This window comes from Anabrus simplex, chromosome 1 (assembly GCF_040414725.1).
Source record: "Anabrus simplex isolate iqAnaSimp1 chromosome 1, ASM4041472v1, whole genome shotgun sequence".
In the NCBI taxonomy this organism is placed as follows: Eukaryota; Metazoa; Arthropoda; class Insecta; order Orthoptera; family Tettigoniidae; genus Anabrus; species Anabrus simplex.
In genome coordinates, this window is record NC_090265.1 from 1,135,542,773 (window position 1) to 1,135,560,809 (window position 18,037).

General features: G+C 35.7%; 1 protein-coding gene across 2 annotated transcripts in view; it reads right to left on the minus strand.

Moving 5' to 3' along the window:
- The window catches only part of LOC136858236 (lysine-specific histone demethylase 1A-like), a 440,612-nt gene that overhangs the window by 402,305 nt on the left and 20,270 nt on the right, over nt 1–18,037 (minus strand). For both annotated transcript variants that reach the window (XM_068228515.1, XM_068228514.1), the window contains exon 4: nt 14,516–14,677. In XM_068228515.1, coding sequence (XP_068084616.1) covers nt 14,516–14,677 — 162 coding nt within the window. The remainder of the gene's footprint in view (nt 1–14,515; nt 14,678–18,037) is intronic.

The window sequence follows — 18,037 nt, forward strand, 5'->3', positions numbered from 1 at the left end:
TTAGACTATGATAGGCAGCTAGTTTTTGGGTCTTAGGATGTAAGGACGAATCTTTAATAGTTATAGGTGAATGAGTAGGTTTCATAAAAATTTGAAATTCAAAAGTGTTATTCAAGCGTGTAATTGTTAAATCTAAAAAATTTAAAGAATTGTTGACCTCATCTTCTTTGGTGAATTTGACGTTAGGATCTATTTCGTTCAGTGAGACTAATATATCACGACTGTTACTAATGTCCTTATTGATGATTACGAAAGTATCATCAACAAACCTTAGCCACAAACTAATGCCCTTTATTTGTGAAATTTTTGTATGTTCTATATAGCCCATGTAAATATCTGCTAGAATGCCAGATAGAGGGTCGCCCATAGCTAGGCCTTTCTGCTGATAATATTTACCATTAAAGAAGAAGTAATTATTGTTTAGAATGAAATTCAATATCTTCATGAATTCTTCAATTTCCATTTTACTGAGGCCGCTGTGTTTATTGATGTTGTCATGGATAATTTTAATGGTATCTTTAGTAGGAATGCTCGGAAACATGTTTGTGACATCGAAAGAACATAAAACATGGTTGGGTTGCAGTTCAAATTTCTTCAATATTTCGCAGAAATTAATTGAATGTCTTAAAGGGGATTTATGGTTGAAAACATAATATTTTCTTAAAAACCTATGAATGAATTTTGATACTTTATAGGTAGGGCTATTCCTGCAATTTATAATGGGACGCATTGGGGTGTCCTTCTTATGAATCTTAGGTAAAGCTCTGGCAGTAGGGATACTGGGGTTCATGTTGAAAAGTCTTTGTTGCTCTTGTTCGTTGAAAAGAAAATTAGAACTTTTTACTAAAGTTTTTAAATTTTGCTGAATTCTTACAGTGGGATCTTTGTTAACTATCGAATAACTTGTATCATTAAAAAATTCTTCTGTTTTTTTAGTGTAAAACTGTTTGTCTAGTAGGACTGTCGAACCTCCTTTATCTGCCTTTGTAACAATAATGTTATTGTCGTCTATTTAAAAAATTCAATTAATTTCTGCGAAATATTGAAGAAATTTGAACTGCAACCCAACCATGTTTTATGTTCTTTCGATGTCACAAACATGTTTCCGAGCATTCCTACTAAAGATACCATTAAAATTATCCATGACAACATCAATAAACACAGCGGCCTCAGTAAAATGGAAATTGAAGAATTCATGAAGATATTGAATTTCATTCTAAACAATAATTACTTCTCCTTTAATGGTAAATATTATCAGCAGAAAGGCCTAGCTATGGGCGACCCTCTATCTGGCATTCTAGCAGATATTTACATGGGCTATATAGAACATACAAAAATTTCACAAATAAAGGGCATTAGTTTGTGGCTAAGGTTTGTTGATGATACTTTCGTAATCATCAATAAGGACATTAGTAACAGTCGTGATATATTAGTCTCACTGAACGAAATAGATCCTAACGTCAAATTCACCAAAGAAGATGAGGTCAACAATTCTTTAAATTTTTTAGATTTAACAATTACACGCTTGAATAACAATTTTGAATTTCAAATTTTTAGGAAACCTACTCATTCACCTATAACTATTAAAGATTCGTCCTTACATCCTAAGACCCAAAAACTAGCTGCCTATCATAGTCTAATATATAGGGCACTAAAAATTCCTCTTTCGCCAAAAAGTTTGGAAACAGAACTAAATTACATAAGACAGTTAGCTCGGTTCAATGGCTTTAAAGTAAATGTAATCAATCGGTTAATTAATAAGAACAAAATTAGGCTATCGTCCAACCTAGTCCCAGAGAAATCAAAGACAAACAACTACACCACACTTACGTATAATAGCCCGGCTATCCATCATATCACTAATATTTAAAAAAAACACAACGACAACATAGCCTTCAAGACAATAAATAATAATCAGAACATATTCCCCAACCACAATAGAGTCAATAATAACAACAACATTTAGTCAGGATCTGGTGTTTATAGGTTAAAATGTGCCCAATGTGAGTTCACATATTTTGGACAAACCGGGAGGAGCTTTTACACGAGGTATCTGGAACATTACAATGCTTCCAAACATAATAATTATTCAGCCATGAGCCAGCATATGACAGAAACAGGCCATAAATTCACCTCAATAGAAAATGATTTGACAGTCATTAAAAGCCTAGGCAAGGGGAAATTATTGAACGAAACGGAAAACTTGTACATTTATTTGGATCAAACTTATAACAAAAATAATAATCTTAACGATGTCATCGATAACAAAAATCCGTTATATGAAACAACTCCGAGGTTAATCCAGGCCGTAAATCAGAATAAAGTTCCCAGTATGTTTCAATCACAGAACGCATGTGCTCCAATAGCCACGCCTAATGCTAGGCCCGCCCAATCCAATTCAAGTAACGCCATCAAGCAACAATACAGACGCATGATTTGAAACTCACGCCCCCTTCCCCACAATGCTCCACCTGTCCGCTACAGCATCAATACTACACTAGGAGTAGCAAGCTTAGCCGTTCAGACACAACCGGAACAATTGGTCCCAGCTAACGTCGACAAGACATGTAAGTTCATACAATAAACACTCACTCTGCAATTATTATCGTATTGGGTTCCACTTTCATCATTCTAATTCCCTGTTTTTTCTCTTATCCAGTTACAGACAACTCATATTCCTCCCACATTGAATATGCACCAATGGGAAGTTAATCAACAAGAATGACGAAATTTTCCAAAATATTTTTATCCGATAAGCAATGAATGATATCAACAATATGTCTCCAACTTACACGCTTCAACCTTAAAGCATAACCATGCTTCTTTCTAAAGGAATATTCAAACTGATTCAAACCCTAACATTAACGACTATAACCAAGATTCTGGTTTTGTAAAAATTCTTACGACTCGAGCGACAATAACAGTTGAAGAAACCCCAACTCACGCAGTGATAAATTCTAATCAATACCATTTGAGAAACCCCAATTCACGCTGTGATCAATCCAATCCACAATTGGAAGTCTAGTCAATATAAAATAAGTTAATTCATTGTTCATAAATTCTGGCAAGGTTAATGCACATATTGTACATACTGTACATATTGTAAACTATGTAAATAGCATAAGACAATTGTATTTAGTATTAAGTTAGTTTACTATAAGTTCCAATGTTTATAGTTTTAATTCTTGACCAATGTTTATAGTTTTAATTCTTGACCTTAAGATTAATATAGGCTGAAGATGCCCATAACTAGGGCGAAACTTCTCCCTAACCGGTGTTTTTAATTCATGTAGAATTTAATCACTAAAAATATATATTTGTATTGAAAAGGTGGACACAATAATTTTAATCTTGAAATACTTTCATTACAATTCCTATTGTCGCCGCTAGATGGGGCTTTATTCATTCCATTCCTGACCCTGTCGAATGACTGGAAACAGGCTGTAGATTTTCGATGTACTTATTCTGATCATAAACCGAACATTTTTAATCTTTCCTGGGTTCGTTTTCAACAGTCATTTTTCCTTTGGAGAATGTTCTTAGATTACAGTAGACTCTCCTGGCATATAAATAAAAATTTAACCACATTTGAAATAAACAATAGGAATGAGATTGACCGTCAAATTGTTCACCTCTATAATAAGGTCAATAATGCACGGAAGTATGTCATTGGTATCGCCAGAAATCCCGCACACTTGCCTACACGCAACAATGGTGCTGGTCACATTGTCAACAATGACAATGGCAGCAGATGTAATTTACCACCAAGTAGCGGTCTGACATCTTGCGGTGGTGTCCAGAACATATAATAATAATAATAATAATAATAATAATAATAATAATAATAATAATAATAATAATAATAATAATGTTCTGGACCATCGTCAAATTGTGCGGACCTCGCTGGAAACGGGTCCTGGACTGGTAATGAAAAATACAGTCTGGCTGCGGGCTCAGTACCACTAAGGCACCCAAGACGACACCACGCCGGATCTCCTTCAGGATTTGATCCATACTAAAAATGCTTATAGGAAAAGATGGCAAAGATTTAGGGACCCAACTTACCACGTGGAATACCTGGACCTAGCCCGGGAAGTACGAAATCGATTGCTGGAAAGAAAGATTGAAAAATGTGAGGAACTTTGCCGTAATCTCTCAGAAAATGAGTCAGATCGCGAATTTCGGTGGATTCTCTCAGAAAACGAGTCAGATCGCGAATTTCGGAGGATTATATATTATAACCGTTCAATGGTAAGTTAGTTGTTGAGCCATTGAAGGTTATGCTAAAGAAATGATTAACAGGAATTACTCGGAAATACGTCCAGTTGTGTCAAATACCCGGAATAACTCGCCCATTCAAACAGGAAATTGGATGGATATAAGATGGGGAACGAAATTCATAAGCTCAGAACCCTGTGGTCACCGGACGCTTACAGTCACGAAATACTATTTTTATATGTGGGCAGAACTTAGTAAAATAAGTTTACATTCTCAACAGCATTAAGAAACAAGTCTACCACATGGTATTCAGGTCCAGCGATGACGCAGAAGAGGCCATGACTTGATATTACAGGTTAAATGATCAAGAAGGTGCTGAAGAGGATAGATCAATTACATACGTCATGAAGTCAAAATGGTGAAGTGTTCCTTTGTGCACCTTTCCAATCAGAAGGGATGACGTTATCTTGGAATTCACTTTTCTAACTGTCAAAACAGATGGAAGAGAGGTTACAAGTCAGCGAGTCGAGCCTAACATATGAAATGCAGACCAATATTATTAGTATAACAATTTCAATGAACTTTTGTTTTATGAACAATTGTATCGCATAAAAATTGAGATTGAAGGTTGAACTGATAGTAATTCGCACGTCTTTAAAGGGAACGTCTGCATTAGTAGGACTTTAAAGAAATATTAAAGGACGTTGTAAAAGATAATATTACTGTACTGAATAGCGATCTCAGATTCTAATAATGAATAAGGCGAGTCTTCTAGGATAATTGTGAGATATTGTAAAATGCCTGTGTCACTGTGTTAATTTTGTTTCCAAAGTTTCAGATCCATGGACTCAAATATATGTGAAGATTTTTCCAATGATGTAATGATGAAAGCGAATACGAAGGCTTAAACAACCCAATGTCCTAACAGGCCCGGAAGATGATGTCAAAATGAGGGCCAGACTATGATCAATGGAGCGAAGGACTGAGAGTGGTGTCACATAATCTTCACCGATAAGTACCAAGATTTCATTTCTTTACCCGATCTTCTTGTAGTTGCATAGCGGTAGAGTAGAGTGTATTTTACTTTCATGATGAAGTGACATAAATTAAAACAACCTGAGTGACCTAATGCGACTGCCACTAGTACTCAATTATTTGTGATTACGGTTAGGTCTGATGTTATAATATCGAGATCATCTGTCATATGCAATATTTAGCTTGTAAATGCGTGTCTTACCATGAGTTACCCAGGATTTTCACTTTTACGGTGAATGTAAGACGGCGTTGTCCTCATTAGTGAATCATACTGGTATTGCACAAATACTTCGTGAGGTGATGTAATTTAATATTCATTTGTAGAAGATGTTCTTGCGTAGTAACACCATGTGCGTTTGTTGTGTAGTTGCGAATATTTTTGTGATATTAGTGTTGCGTTGGTTGTGATACATGGGTGATGATGATAAAATTCTTCGGATAAATGCTTGTGAGTTTCTTGGGTAAGTAAGTGTGAATATGCATGGTGTGCTTGAATATGGTGAATAATAAGGATATGGTCGTCGGTAAATGTTTATGATGAATTAATGCTGTTATGGTAAAGTGGTTCATTGAGAAATAGATAATGGAGCGTGATAAATAATTTTTTGAGATTTCAATGAACTTACGATTAAGAAATGGACTTAAGCACTCGTCATACAAATTGAGAACCCAAAATAGGCAAGCAGTTATGTCGTCATTATTCTCTACTGTGTAATATGTTCGAAGGTTAGGAGTAGGGATTGATGTAGGGTCATTGAGACACTGTTTTCGCGACATGATACGGTACAGATACTGCTTAGTTTGAAGGAATGGTCACTAGTAAGAAGTCTTCAACATTTAATAAGCATAATATATATGTGCAGTAGAAAGTCATACCAATCAAATTATCGTCATCTGGTAGTAGGTTGTATTCTTGCGTAGTTGCTTTTAGTATGTTTTCTTGTAGATAGTGTGCCTGCAAGACTTTTCTTTCAGGAGGATAGTGCCGGTGGAAACAGATGTCGCTAATCTTTTTTTTCCTTTTTTAGATCATTGATTATTTTAGTATCAGCTAGATATTGTGTTCTTTTAGGTGGCTGATGTGGATTCCTGGGACATGCTGTTGTCTATTGAATTATGTTATTGTGAGATCCAATTATTATGTATTTTACACTGTATAATCGCATTTTATGGATAGTCGTACTGACAACTGGTCACCATTACGGAACTCAAGTTGGTTAGCAATTAGGCGATTTATGAGATAACGGATGAAGTGTAGGGCATTGAGGATGAAATTTTGGATAATTTATGATAAAAGCAAGTGAAGTGAATTTGATTTTAAAATTTCATTCCATTCTATTATTTATGACGGGTGGACGATTAGTAACAAATAGTGATGAATTGCCTTCAGCAAGTTTCGTATTCATTTCCATCAACTTTGTGTTTCAGTTCAATTAAGATTTTGATAATGATGGATTATAAATATTAGCCAACAAAAACTTTCATTTTGTTTATTCAACTATTATCCAATCATCCTATGATGTATTTATCATTGTATTAACTTAAATATTTGACTTCATTAAACTGGAAAAAAATGCTTCCAAGAAACTAACATTCATCTTCTTATTTAAATGAGATACACTTAGCCTTGCATAGTCTGTTGGATATTATTATTCTTATTATTATTATTATCATTATTATGATCATAAGAATCTTGCGTAAAATGTCAGTCGAACTGCATAAATACTTATTGAACGTCCATGCCCTGAGTGGAGACAGATGCGTCACCACTGACTCCGGCCGAGGCTTATTACAACATCCACGAACCCTCAATATCCCCGGGCAATGGACGGTTACAATATAAAACGTTAAGCATTCAATTATAAATTTCAGTATAATACCATAGCAAAGCACGGGTATCTTGCTAGTCTATATATATAAAGTAACTTGTCCTGACTGACTGACTGATTCATCATCGCCGAGCCAAAACTACTGGACATAATGAAATGAAATTTTGAGGATACATTTATAGTACAATGTAGGTGCTTGCTAAGATAGAATTTTTGGATATTCCGTCACTAAGGGGGGTGAAACGGGGGGGGGGGGTGAAATTTTAAAATGAGTGTATCTATATCTCAAAACTTTTTAAGTTTACAGACATAAAAATTGGTACTTATAGTCTCCTTTAAAAATAAAGAAACACGTATTTTTTGTTTTGTTTTTGGAAAATCCCAATGGGAGGGGTGAAAAAGGAGTTGAGTGTCTTTAATGAGGATACTTAGAGTATATCTCAGAAAATTAAGATATTACAGACATGAAAATTGGTATTTTGGATCTCCTTTAAAAATAAAGAAACATGTATTTTTGTTTTTGGAAAATCCAATTAATGGGGGGGGGGGGTGAAAACGGAGGTGAATTTAAACAATGATCGTATCTATATCTCAAAACTTTAAAAGTTTACAGATGTATAAATATGTATTTAGAATCTCCTTTAAAAATAAAGAAATACGTATTTTTTTGTTTTGGGAAAATCCCAATAGGAAGGGTGAAAATGGGTGAAAAATGGGTTGAATGCATTCAATGAGGATACTTATATCTCAGAAACTGAAGAATTTACAGACCTGAAAATTGGTATTTGGGATCTCCTTAAAAAATGAGGATACACACTTATTTTTGTTTTGGAAAATCCAATTAATGTGGGGTGAAAATGTGGGTGAATTTTTAAAATGAGTGTATGCATATCTCCAAACTTTTAATGTCTACAGATGTAAAAACTGGTATTTAGAATCCGCTTTAAAAATAAAGAAACACATATTTTTTGTTTTCCGAAAATCCCAATAAGAGGGGTGAAAGAGGGTGAAATAGAGGTTGTATGCCTTAAATTAGGATACTTATATATCAGAAACAGAAGATATTAAAGACCTGGAGATTGGTATTTGGGATCTCCTTTGGAAATAAACACATATTTTTTTTTTGTTTTATGGTAAATCCAATTAATGGGGGTTAAACAGGAGTGACAAATTGGGGTGAATTTTTAGAAAGACTATATCAACAGCATATCTCAGAAACGTAAACTGTTACAGAAGTAAAATTGGTATTTTAAATCTCCTGTAAAAGTAAAAAAACATAATTGATTTGTTTTTTGGAAACTCCACTCAAGGGGAACTAAAAAAGGGTGAAACTTTAAAATGAGCATTTCTACAGTATATCTCAAATACTTTACATGTTACAGAAGTGAAAAGTGGTATTTTTATCTCCATTAAAAATAAAGAAGATTGTGTTTTTTGTTTTTGGTAAAACCACTTGGGTGGAGGTGTAAAAGTGACTGAAAATGGGGTTGAATTATTTTAATTATGTTACGGATATCTCAAAAGCTGAAGATGTTACAGACGTGAAATTTGGTATTTGGAATCTCCTTTGAAAATAGAGAAATACATATTTTTTTTGTTCTCGGAAATCCATGTAAATGGGGGGGGGGGGGGGGTGTTTGAAAAATTTGTTGAATCATTTGTATGAGGATACTATTATCTCAAAACGAAAGATTTTGCAGATGTGAAAATTGGTATTTGGAATCTGCTTTAAAAAGAAACACGTATTCTTAGAAAATCCAATAAAGGGAGGGGGAGAGGTGAAGGAATTGAAAAATTAATTGAAATAATTGTGTGAGTAAACTTACATCTAATAACAACTAAAGTTGTTACAGACGTGAAAATTGGTATTTGGATCTCCTTTAAAAACAAGAAAAAGCGTTTTTTGGGGAAATCATCTTGGGGGCGGGGGTGAAAAGGAGTTGAATTCCTTTTATGAGAACACATATCTCAAAAACTGAAGATGTTAAGAGTCATGATAACTGGTATTTAGAAGATCCTTTACTATTAAAGAAACAAGTATTTTTTACTGGAAAATTCACTAGAGGGGGGGGGGGGGGGGTAGTGTGAAAGGAAGTGAAAAAAGTGAATTCTTTTTATGGGGATACTTATATCTTGGAACTGAAGGTAACAGACATGAGCAATGGTGTTTGGAATCTCCTTTAAACGTAAAGAAACACGCCTTCTTTTTTTGGGGGGGGAGGGGGTATATCAACTTAACGGCGGTGGGGTGAAAACCGAGTTCAGACCTTTTTCTGATCATAAACTTCGTTTACAAGAGCCATCTTTTCCTTCAGAGAACAAAATGTTAGATTGCTGTAGATTCTCCTGGCATATAAATAAAAATTTAAACACATTTGAAGTAAACGATAGGAATTTTAGTGACCGTACAATTGTTCACCCCTATAATAAGGTCAATAATGCACGGAAGTATATCATTCGTGTCGCCAGCAATCTCGCGCACTTGCCTACGCGCGACGATGGGTGCTGGTCACATTGTCAGCAATGACAATGACAGCAGATGTAATTTACCGCCAAGTAGCAGTCTTGCATCTTCCTGTGGGGTCCAGAACATCAATAATAATAATAATAATAATAATAATAATAATAATAATAATAATAATAATAATAATAATAATAATAATGTTCTGGACCATCGTCAAAATGTGCGGACCGTGCTGGAAATGGGTCCTGGCCAGGTAATGACTACGATTGCAGTCCAGCCGTGGGTTCAGTATCACCAATGCACCCAAGACGACAGCACGCCGGATTTCCTCAAGGATTTGTTACATATAGAAAATGCTTATAGGAAAAGATGGCAAAGATTTAGGGACCCAACTGACCGGGTGGCATACCTGGAAATAGCCCGGGAAGTACGAAATCGATTGCTGGAAAGAAAGATTGAAAAATGGGAGGAACTTTGCCGTAATCTCTCAGAAAACAAGTCAGATCACGAATTTTGGCGGATTCTCTCAGAAAACGAGTTAGGTCGCGAATTTTGGCAGATTATATATAAAACGTTAAGCATTAAAATATAAATTTCGGTATTATACCATAGCAAAGCACGGGTATCTTGCTAGTCATATCATATACTGAAAAAGGTGCTGGAAAAAAAAAAAAAAAAACATTTTTTATAACATCTGTTCAAATGAACAGACATAGTTTTAAAATAGGTTAAAATAAGTTAATCCATTTTCCCTCCCATTTCACCACCCCATTCAACCATCCACATTTTAATTTATTTCAATTTTTAAATTCACATTGATTAAGTAAAACAAGGTATGGTACTTATTAAGATGCTCTTAAAAAGATAAATACTTTGTAATTTCACCTAAGCGTTGTAATACAGCTGAAGATGTTGCAAATGGAATGAAACATGTACTCTATATGATTCATTGATTTGCTTAATGAAAATATAAGTATTGATCACTCGAGTCAGGCTCGGTCGAAGTTTTGTTCAATTCAAAATGGTGGCTAAAATCATTCTGTTGCAGTCGCACATGGCCATGTATAACCTCCAACTCATTGTCTAAGTGTATGACCAGAAAAATAATGTTTAATAATCCACTGGTCCGAAATAAAAGGCTTCTACTAACATTTGTTTTAGAAAGTGTGATCTGCAGTAATACTTGGATGTTTTTATGGGCCCTGTTCAAATGTTTTCATATTTGTTGTGTGGTGTTTTTAACACTTTTCAGTGCACTATTGTTATTTTATAAGCCCCAGATAAATAAGTTTTCATATCTGTTCTCTCATGTTTATCACACCTTTTAATACTCTTTTTTCACAGAGTTCTCATTGTATCCATTTATTGCATAAAATGAATTTCATTATAAAGCCTGTATTGTCGTACATATTCTTAAAAGGTAAGGTCACATGTTCCACCTTTACAATACTAAATTTTATTTATTTATTTAAATAACATTTAAAAAATAATGGAACATGTTTAATCTATCTTGTAGACATCATCAGCCAAAAAGTTTTAAGATTAAGTACAAAGGACAAGGACAAAAACACATTAAAATACTTCGGACTGACGAATGCGTCAGTTAAAATGTTGCAGAATATGCTGGAATGTTCTGAGCACAACACTTGAATACTGTTAAAAGTGAAAATTAAAATACTGAACACATGAGATGGTTCAATAAAATTGGTAATAGAGTCCTTCTTAACGTGATGATGCTGTGTTGACATACAGTTTGCCGATACATCGGTAGAAACTTGGTGATATGAAGCACAATGTTTAGTTCCAGTAGAATGAAGATAATTATTGTTAAACGTATGTTAAACATGAGTGAGGGTTCCAGTAAAATGGTAATGAGTTTGTCTTGTTGGCCTGATGATGTTAACATTCTTGAGAAAAAAGTAAGCGGAATATCTGATCGTGATTTCATAAGTGGAATGTGCAGTAGAGTGCCCTAGAACGAGAATGACGGCTATTATTAGCATTAAAAGTAGGCAAGTTTTTGAAGCATTTTGTAATACAAACGGATGAAATGAAAATAAAATGCGGCACATCTGATTGCTTATGTTCCCGCCTACCCAAGATTGGCTAGCTCAGCGTGTATAGATGTTTATGTTTGACTGGAGGTGAACTGTGGAGGCCATGTGTGATGGAAGCTGGTATGAGGGGAGAGTAGGGGAAGGCTGGAACCAATAGGCTGGGAGCGAATGCACGGAGGCTTGTTACGAGGCTTGTCCAAATAGGAACTGTTGAGTAATGCCTTGAAAATTATGTTCACAGTTTCTGAAATTTCATTTAAATTGTAAGCAGGATTGCATATTTGGTCTATATTAATAAAGATGTTTTCTAAAACGTTGAGTAAATTGCCCTTGTTATACAAATAAAGAATTTTTAAGTCCCGCTCTATGGAGGTGAAGGAATTATTGGACTCTTGTTATATGAGTGCTCATGGCGGAATATATTTTGTGTTTGGCGGTGTTGACGTGTCCTTTATATCTAATTAAAAAGCTTCTTCCGGTTTGCCCAATGTGGCTCGCAGAACATGTTGCAATTTAACTTATATACACCTGATTTGTTGTATTTATTCCCGATGTTATTGATTTTGTGCTGGTTATAAAAGAGATTAGTATTGTTGTTGACTGTTTTAAAGGCAATTTTGAAATTATGTTTCTTAAAATATTGGTGATTTCATAAATATTGTTATTGGTGTAAGTGAAGATGGCGTAGTGATCCGTTTTCTTTTTTGTTTCTCTGAGTAGAGTTAAAGTGGATTCGTTAACAATTTTGCTGACTATCCTGTCTATGAAATGCCTGCCAAAACCATTTTTTCTCGCTATTCAGTAGATGGTATTGAGTTCTTTTTTACAATTTGCGTCAGATAAAGGGAGTAAAAAGCTCTATGAATTAAGCTATAAAAAGTTGCTCTTTTTTGAGAGTCCAGATGCATATAATCTTGATGAATGGTGTTTACGGCTTGGGTGGGCTTTCTAAAGATAGTGTAAGAAAATTTGTTCGAGCTGCTGTTAATAGTGACATCTAAAAAGTTTAAAGAATTATTGTTTTCAACTTCGGATGTAAACTTGATCCATGGATCAACCACATTTAGCTGTTCAAGGACGATATCGCCGTTGGTGATGCTGTGATCTATAATGGCAAACGTATCATCAACACAGCGCATCCAAAACACAATACCTTTAATTTTATTATGAATTTTGGTGTTTTCCAAATGGTCTAAATAAACATCTGCCATTATTCCTGAAACTGCGCCCATAGGAAGACTGTCCTGCTTGTAGATTTTTCTACTGAAAGTAAAATAGTTGTTAGAAGTTATAAATTCTAAAATATTTAACAACTCTTCTACTTCCTGTGTGCTTAATTTACTGTGTTTTCAAAAACTGTCCTTGATGATCTTTAAAGTTTTTTTGACCGGTATATTAGAATACATTTTTAATGTCAAAAGTTAGTTATGATGCATTTTAACTGACACATTCGGCAATCCGATTTATTTTTAATGTGTTTTTGTCCTTGTCCTTTGTTCTTAATCTTAAAACTTTTTGGCTGATGATGTCTACAAGATAGATAAAACATGCTGAGTTAATTTTTAAATGTTATTTAATTAAATTTTAAAAATTTTTAGTATTGTAAATGTGGAACATTTGACCATACCTTTTAAGTATCCCTTTATGTTGGAAAAATCATATCTAGTGTTTCCATATCCCTGTTGTGTAGTTTTTATTCATGTATTCAATAGCACATTTTCTCACTTAACACGTTCTTTTTCCTTGTCCCCTTCAGAAACGTCTTAACAAGGTTTTACTGTATTCAGTTGGGTTCAGCAAATAGCATACTTATATTAATCTGATAATAGTGCAAAGGAACAAATTTGTTAGACTATGCATATGCATGCATTGATTATTTATTTACAAAGAACAATCTGAGCCAAAGATAGTTATGATGCAATACAGGTCTCTTGCTTAGATAGCAGGGGCAGTTTAACACAAGAGTAATCTTCAACACAAACAGTATAAAGCTGTAACTACAGTACAGTGTGTAGGGTAGACACATCTCCTTGTTTTATTGCTGTCACTGTGTAAATAATGTTATGATGGTACCATTTATGTAAATACAGGCACAGATTTCTGGAAAATGTGTGCTTTTTTAAGGAAAACTATATTTAAGGTTTAAAATCAGGTCCCTTTAAAAACGCTAAATAGGTGTTCTACTGTGTGTTCTAATATGTTGCCGCAAAAAAACTTCCAATAATTTTCCAACCATATATGAGCCAGAGTACATCCAATATTCAAGGTAAATAATTTACATTACATACACATGATAGCTATAATGCTAATAATAAGAGTTGTCGTCTGACATTTCTTAGAGGGAGGTCCGTTTACTGCCTGCCGAGGCGGGATAAAGGGAGTGGCTGTGCGGTTGCCATGGAAACGAGGGTGGGGCGACTGCGGTTGCCATGGAGATAAAACTTCAGGGCAGCTCGTCTTGCTGGGAGTTGCCAAACCTCTCACTCTCACTGATAAGAACCTGATTGTTTGTATAAGAGTGATCGCAAATGGGACGACACCGCTTGGCCAGGTAGTCTACAACAGATCACAGCGGTCAGAATGAAGGAGGGAACAAGTGAGCCGGATGAGGGGTAAGAGCATGTAGAAAGGAATGCTGGAATGTGGCAACATTGTGAAATGGCACGTGCAGTGCTCCTCCCTCCAACCTTACCTGTCAGACGCCAACTTTAGTTAAGTCTAGTATAGTGTCAGATATGTTTGGATGAGATTTAATTTGCCATATATTTGGTCCGCATAGAGACATCCACCCACAAAGGGTTAAGATATGTTGTTTTTTCTGTAAAGTAATCTAACACGAAAAATATTAAGGGAGATCAGATGGGAAAAAAAGTTAAAAATACCAGTACTTAACCAAGGTGTCTGATAAATACCTTAAGTCTCTTGAAGATCCCAAAATTAATGAAACCATGTCTCTCAAGGAAAGAATGAACTCTCATAACAAGAGGTCCATCACTATTGTATGGTGGTTCCACTTGTGGCAAGGTGTTCTCAACTAAAAGCTGCTGCTTGGGATTCTCTAACCACAACTGGAGCTGGGAAAAGAAACAAACATAAATATTTCTAACAACTACTTAATAACACAACACACAACCAAAATTCAAAGGACAGACTAAATCAATTCCTTTGCAATAATATCACCTGAAGGACCATGATCATCAAATATTAATATATCATGCATTTCCATACATTTCAACCTTATTCTAAGACCGCAGATAGAAAGAAAAAGTGAGTATGCAAGAACAATGAATAGTCAACTGTGGAGCTGTCTATTTGAATGACTCTACTGGACTATTGTTTGCAGAACATTTTAGAGAAGGTCTGCTCTAAAACCCATCAAATTATAGAGTCATTAATAGCAGAGTTGGTGAAGGCAGCAGCCACAATACTGCAAGAAGTGGTGCACGCAGCAATATACAAGTGGCTGGATTGCTTGAAGAAGTGCGTCATGACAAAGGGTGGATAGTTTGAGTAATTTGTGTATGGTATAATACCGTATTTTATACAGAACCCAGCTTAGGTTCCAGGTTCTATTCCCGGCTAAGTGAGAGATTTTTAGCCAGACCTGAGTGCTGGTTCGAGGTCCACTCAACATACATGAGAAAATTGAGCAGTTTTCTGACGGCAAGATAATGGCCTCTGTCCAGAAAGCCAGGAATAATGGATAGGAGGATTCATCGTGCCAGCCGTGTATAATCTCGTAATCAGCAGACCTTTGGGCTGAGCAGTGGTTATTTGGCAGGGCAAGGCCCAGCAGGGAGGTAGTGCTACAGATAAAAAATACTATATGTAGTTAGTACCCCTGTAATAAGTTAACAATACACATGTGCTTGTTGAAGTGGTCATTTCCCTAAACACTCACTGCCTTTTTATGAAGGACAAAACTAATGGTAAGACAATTCAGGAGACCTAAAACATTAACCTGAACTGGCTCACCAACTGACAGATCAGGTATGTTAAAACAATTCAGTTCGTCTCATTATAAATAGCATATTAAATTATAACGACATGAAAATTCACATAACCCGTGTGAGAGACGGTTAGCCTATGAGCTGCAGAATATCTCCATAGTTCTGTCTGCTAGCCTTAAGAGGTGACTTATTTCCTGATGCTATTGGCTTTATGCCGCACCGACACAGTTAGGTCTCATGGCGACGATGGGACAGGAAAGGGCTAGGACTGGGAAGGAAGCGGCCGTAGCCTTAATTAAGGTACAGCCCCAGCATTTGCCTGGTGTGAAAATGGGAAACCGTGCAAAACCATCTTCAGGGCTGCCGACAGTGGGGTTCGAATTTATTATTTTTAAATTTCATTCTCTGTATTGATAGATTCAATGTATAGACAAGAAATGTGTTTCTCCACCAATCAACACTTAATTTATTGTAAATAAATTACACTAGTACCGGTTTCGGCCCTTAACGGCCATCATCAGCTAGTAAATGATTAGTTTCCAGCCATTAGACAAAATCACAAGTTATTATGTTAGACATCCGGATGTCTAATGGGGGATGGAAATGCAATATACAGTAGCATGAAGTTAAAATATCTGTGGTCAAAGGTAAAAAGTTACAATAAGTTAGAACATGAGTATACAAAACACATTAAAACATATGGGCCACAATATAAAACACTTAAAAAGTTTTAACACATTAAAATTTGGTATGTATAGGTTAGACACTTATTAAAATTTAAAATTTAAGTTCATGTTGCTTAGATTCCATTCTTCTATCTTCTGTGTGGTTCCTTTGCTTCTATATCATGTTGGTTTAGCTGTGTGAGGTAATCTTCGAGAATGTTCTGAGGCTGATATGTGTCATACTGGTATGGACCTTTGTCAAGAAAAAAAAAATGTTTGTGTTATATAATCCAACTGTGATGTACTCCAGTAAATTTTTAATATAATAAACTGTAGATCTTGAGTTTGAATTTACCGGGCGAGTTGGCCGTGCGCGTAGAGGCGTGCGGCTGTGAGCTTGCATCCGGGAGATAGTAGGTTCGAATCCCACTATCGGCAGCCCTGAAAATGGTTTTCCGTGGTTTCCCATTTTCACACCAGGCAAATGCTGGGGCTGTACCTTAATTAAAGGCCACGGCCGCTTCCTTCCAACTCCTAGGCCTTTCCTATCCCATCATCGCCATAAGACCTATCTGTGTCGGTGCGACGTAAAGCCCCTAGCAAAAAAAAAAAAAAAAAAAAAAAAAAAGAGTTTGAATTTAGAAGCTGTTGGTGGTGACACCTCTCTCGTCTATGTTCGTTTGTGGTTGTAGTCTGTAAAGATAAGCTAATATAAGTATAGTGTGTGATTTTGCCTAATGGCTGGAAACTAATCATGTACTAGCTGATGATGGCCGTTAAGGGCTGAAACCGGTACTAGTGTAATCTATTTACAATAAATTAAGTATTGATCGGTGGAAAAACACATTTCTTATCTACACAGTGGGTTTCAAAGCCAAAGTACAACACAGGAAAATGGAAAATCCAGGAATGAATGAAAACCATCAACAATTGACTAAACATCACAAAAATTAAGTATGTATAATTATAACCTTACAAACACTCCTAAACCAAACCAAACTACAGCCCCAATGGGCGTTTGTCTGCCAAGCGACCGCTGCTCAGCCCGAAGGCCTGCAGATTACGAGGTGACGCATGGTCAGTGTGACGAATCCTCTCAGCCGTTATTCCTGGCTCACTAGACCGGGGTCGCCATATCACCATTATATAGCTCCTCAATTAAAGGCAATCATGTAGGCTGAGTGGACTTGGAACCGACCCTTATATCCAGGTAAAAATGCCTGACCTGGCCAGGAATTGAACCTGGGCCCTCCGGCGAGAGGCAGGCAAGTTAGACTGCGAGACCGACTTCAAACATTAATTACCGGTACGTGCGTTAAAAATCTCGATACTTTATATTCAGTTTTAATGGGGAAACTTCGTCAGTTTCCCATGAAAACTTCTTTCAGTTCAGCAACTTTGATTTGCCAAACTCTTCAAAAACTCTAATAATGCCAAGCCAAACAATAATAGACCACAAGTAGTTTTTAATTCTCTAATCTAAGAAAATAAAGCACATTAGATACAAAAGCGCCCAACATGATGGCGAAATCCCTTCTCTTCTTAATACCTTCCATTGCAATTTGGTCACCGGTATATGGTCCGTAGTCAGTTTCTGGAAATCTTACCCTGTACATTAGGCCTAAATCGACTTTTAAAGGTTATGTTGTACACGAGAATATGGTTCTGAATGACAGTATCGATTCTCAAAAGTTCTCAAATACATTATATTCAATTCTGCCTATCACTAATCACAATCAAATTGAAAATAGAAAAAATATATCATCAAAACTTTAGAAATTACGGTTATTCATGACCTTAAACTCAACTGGAAAGTGCG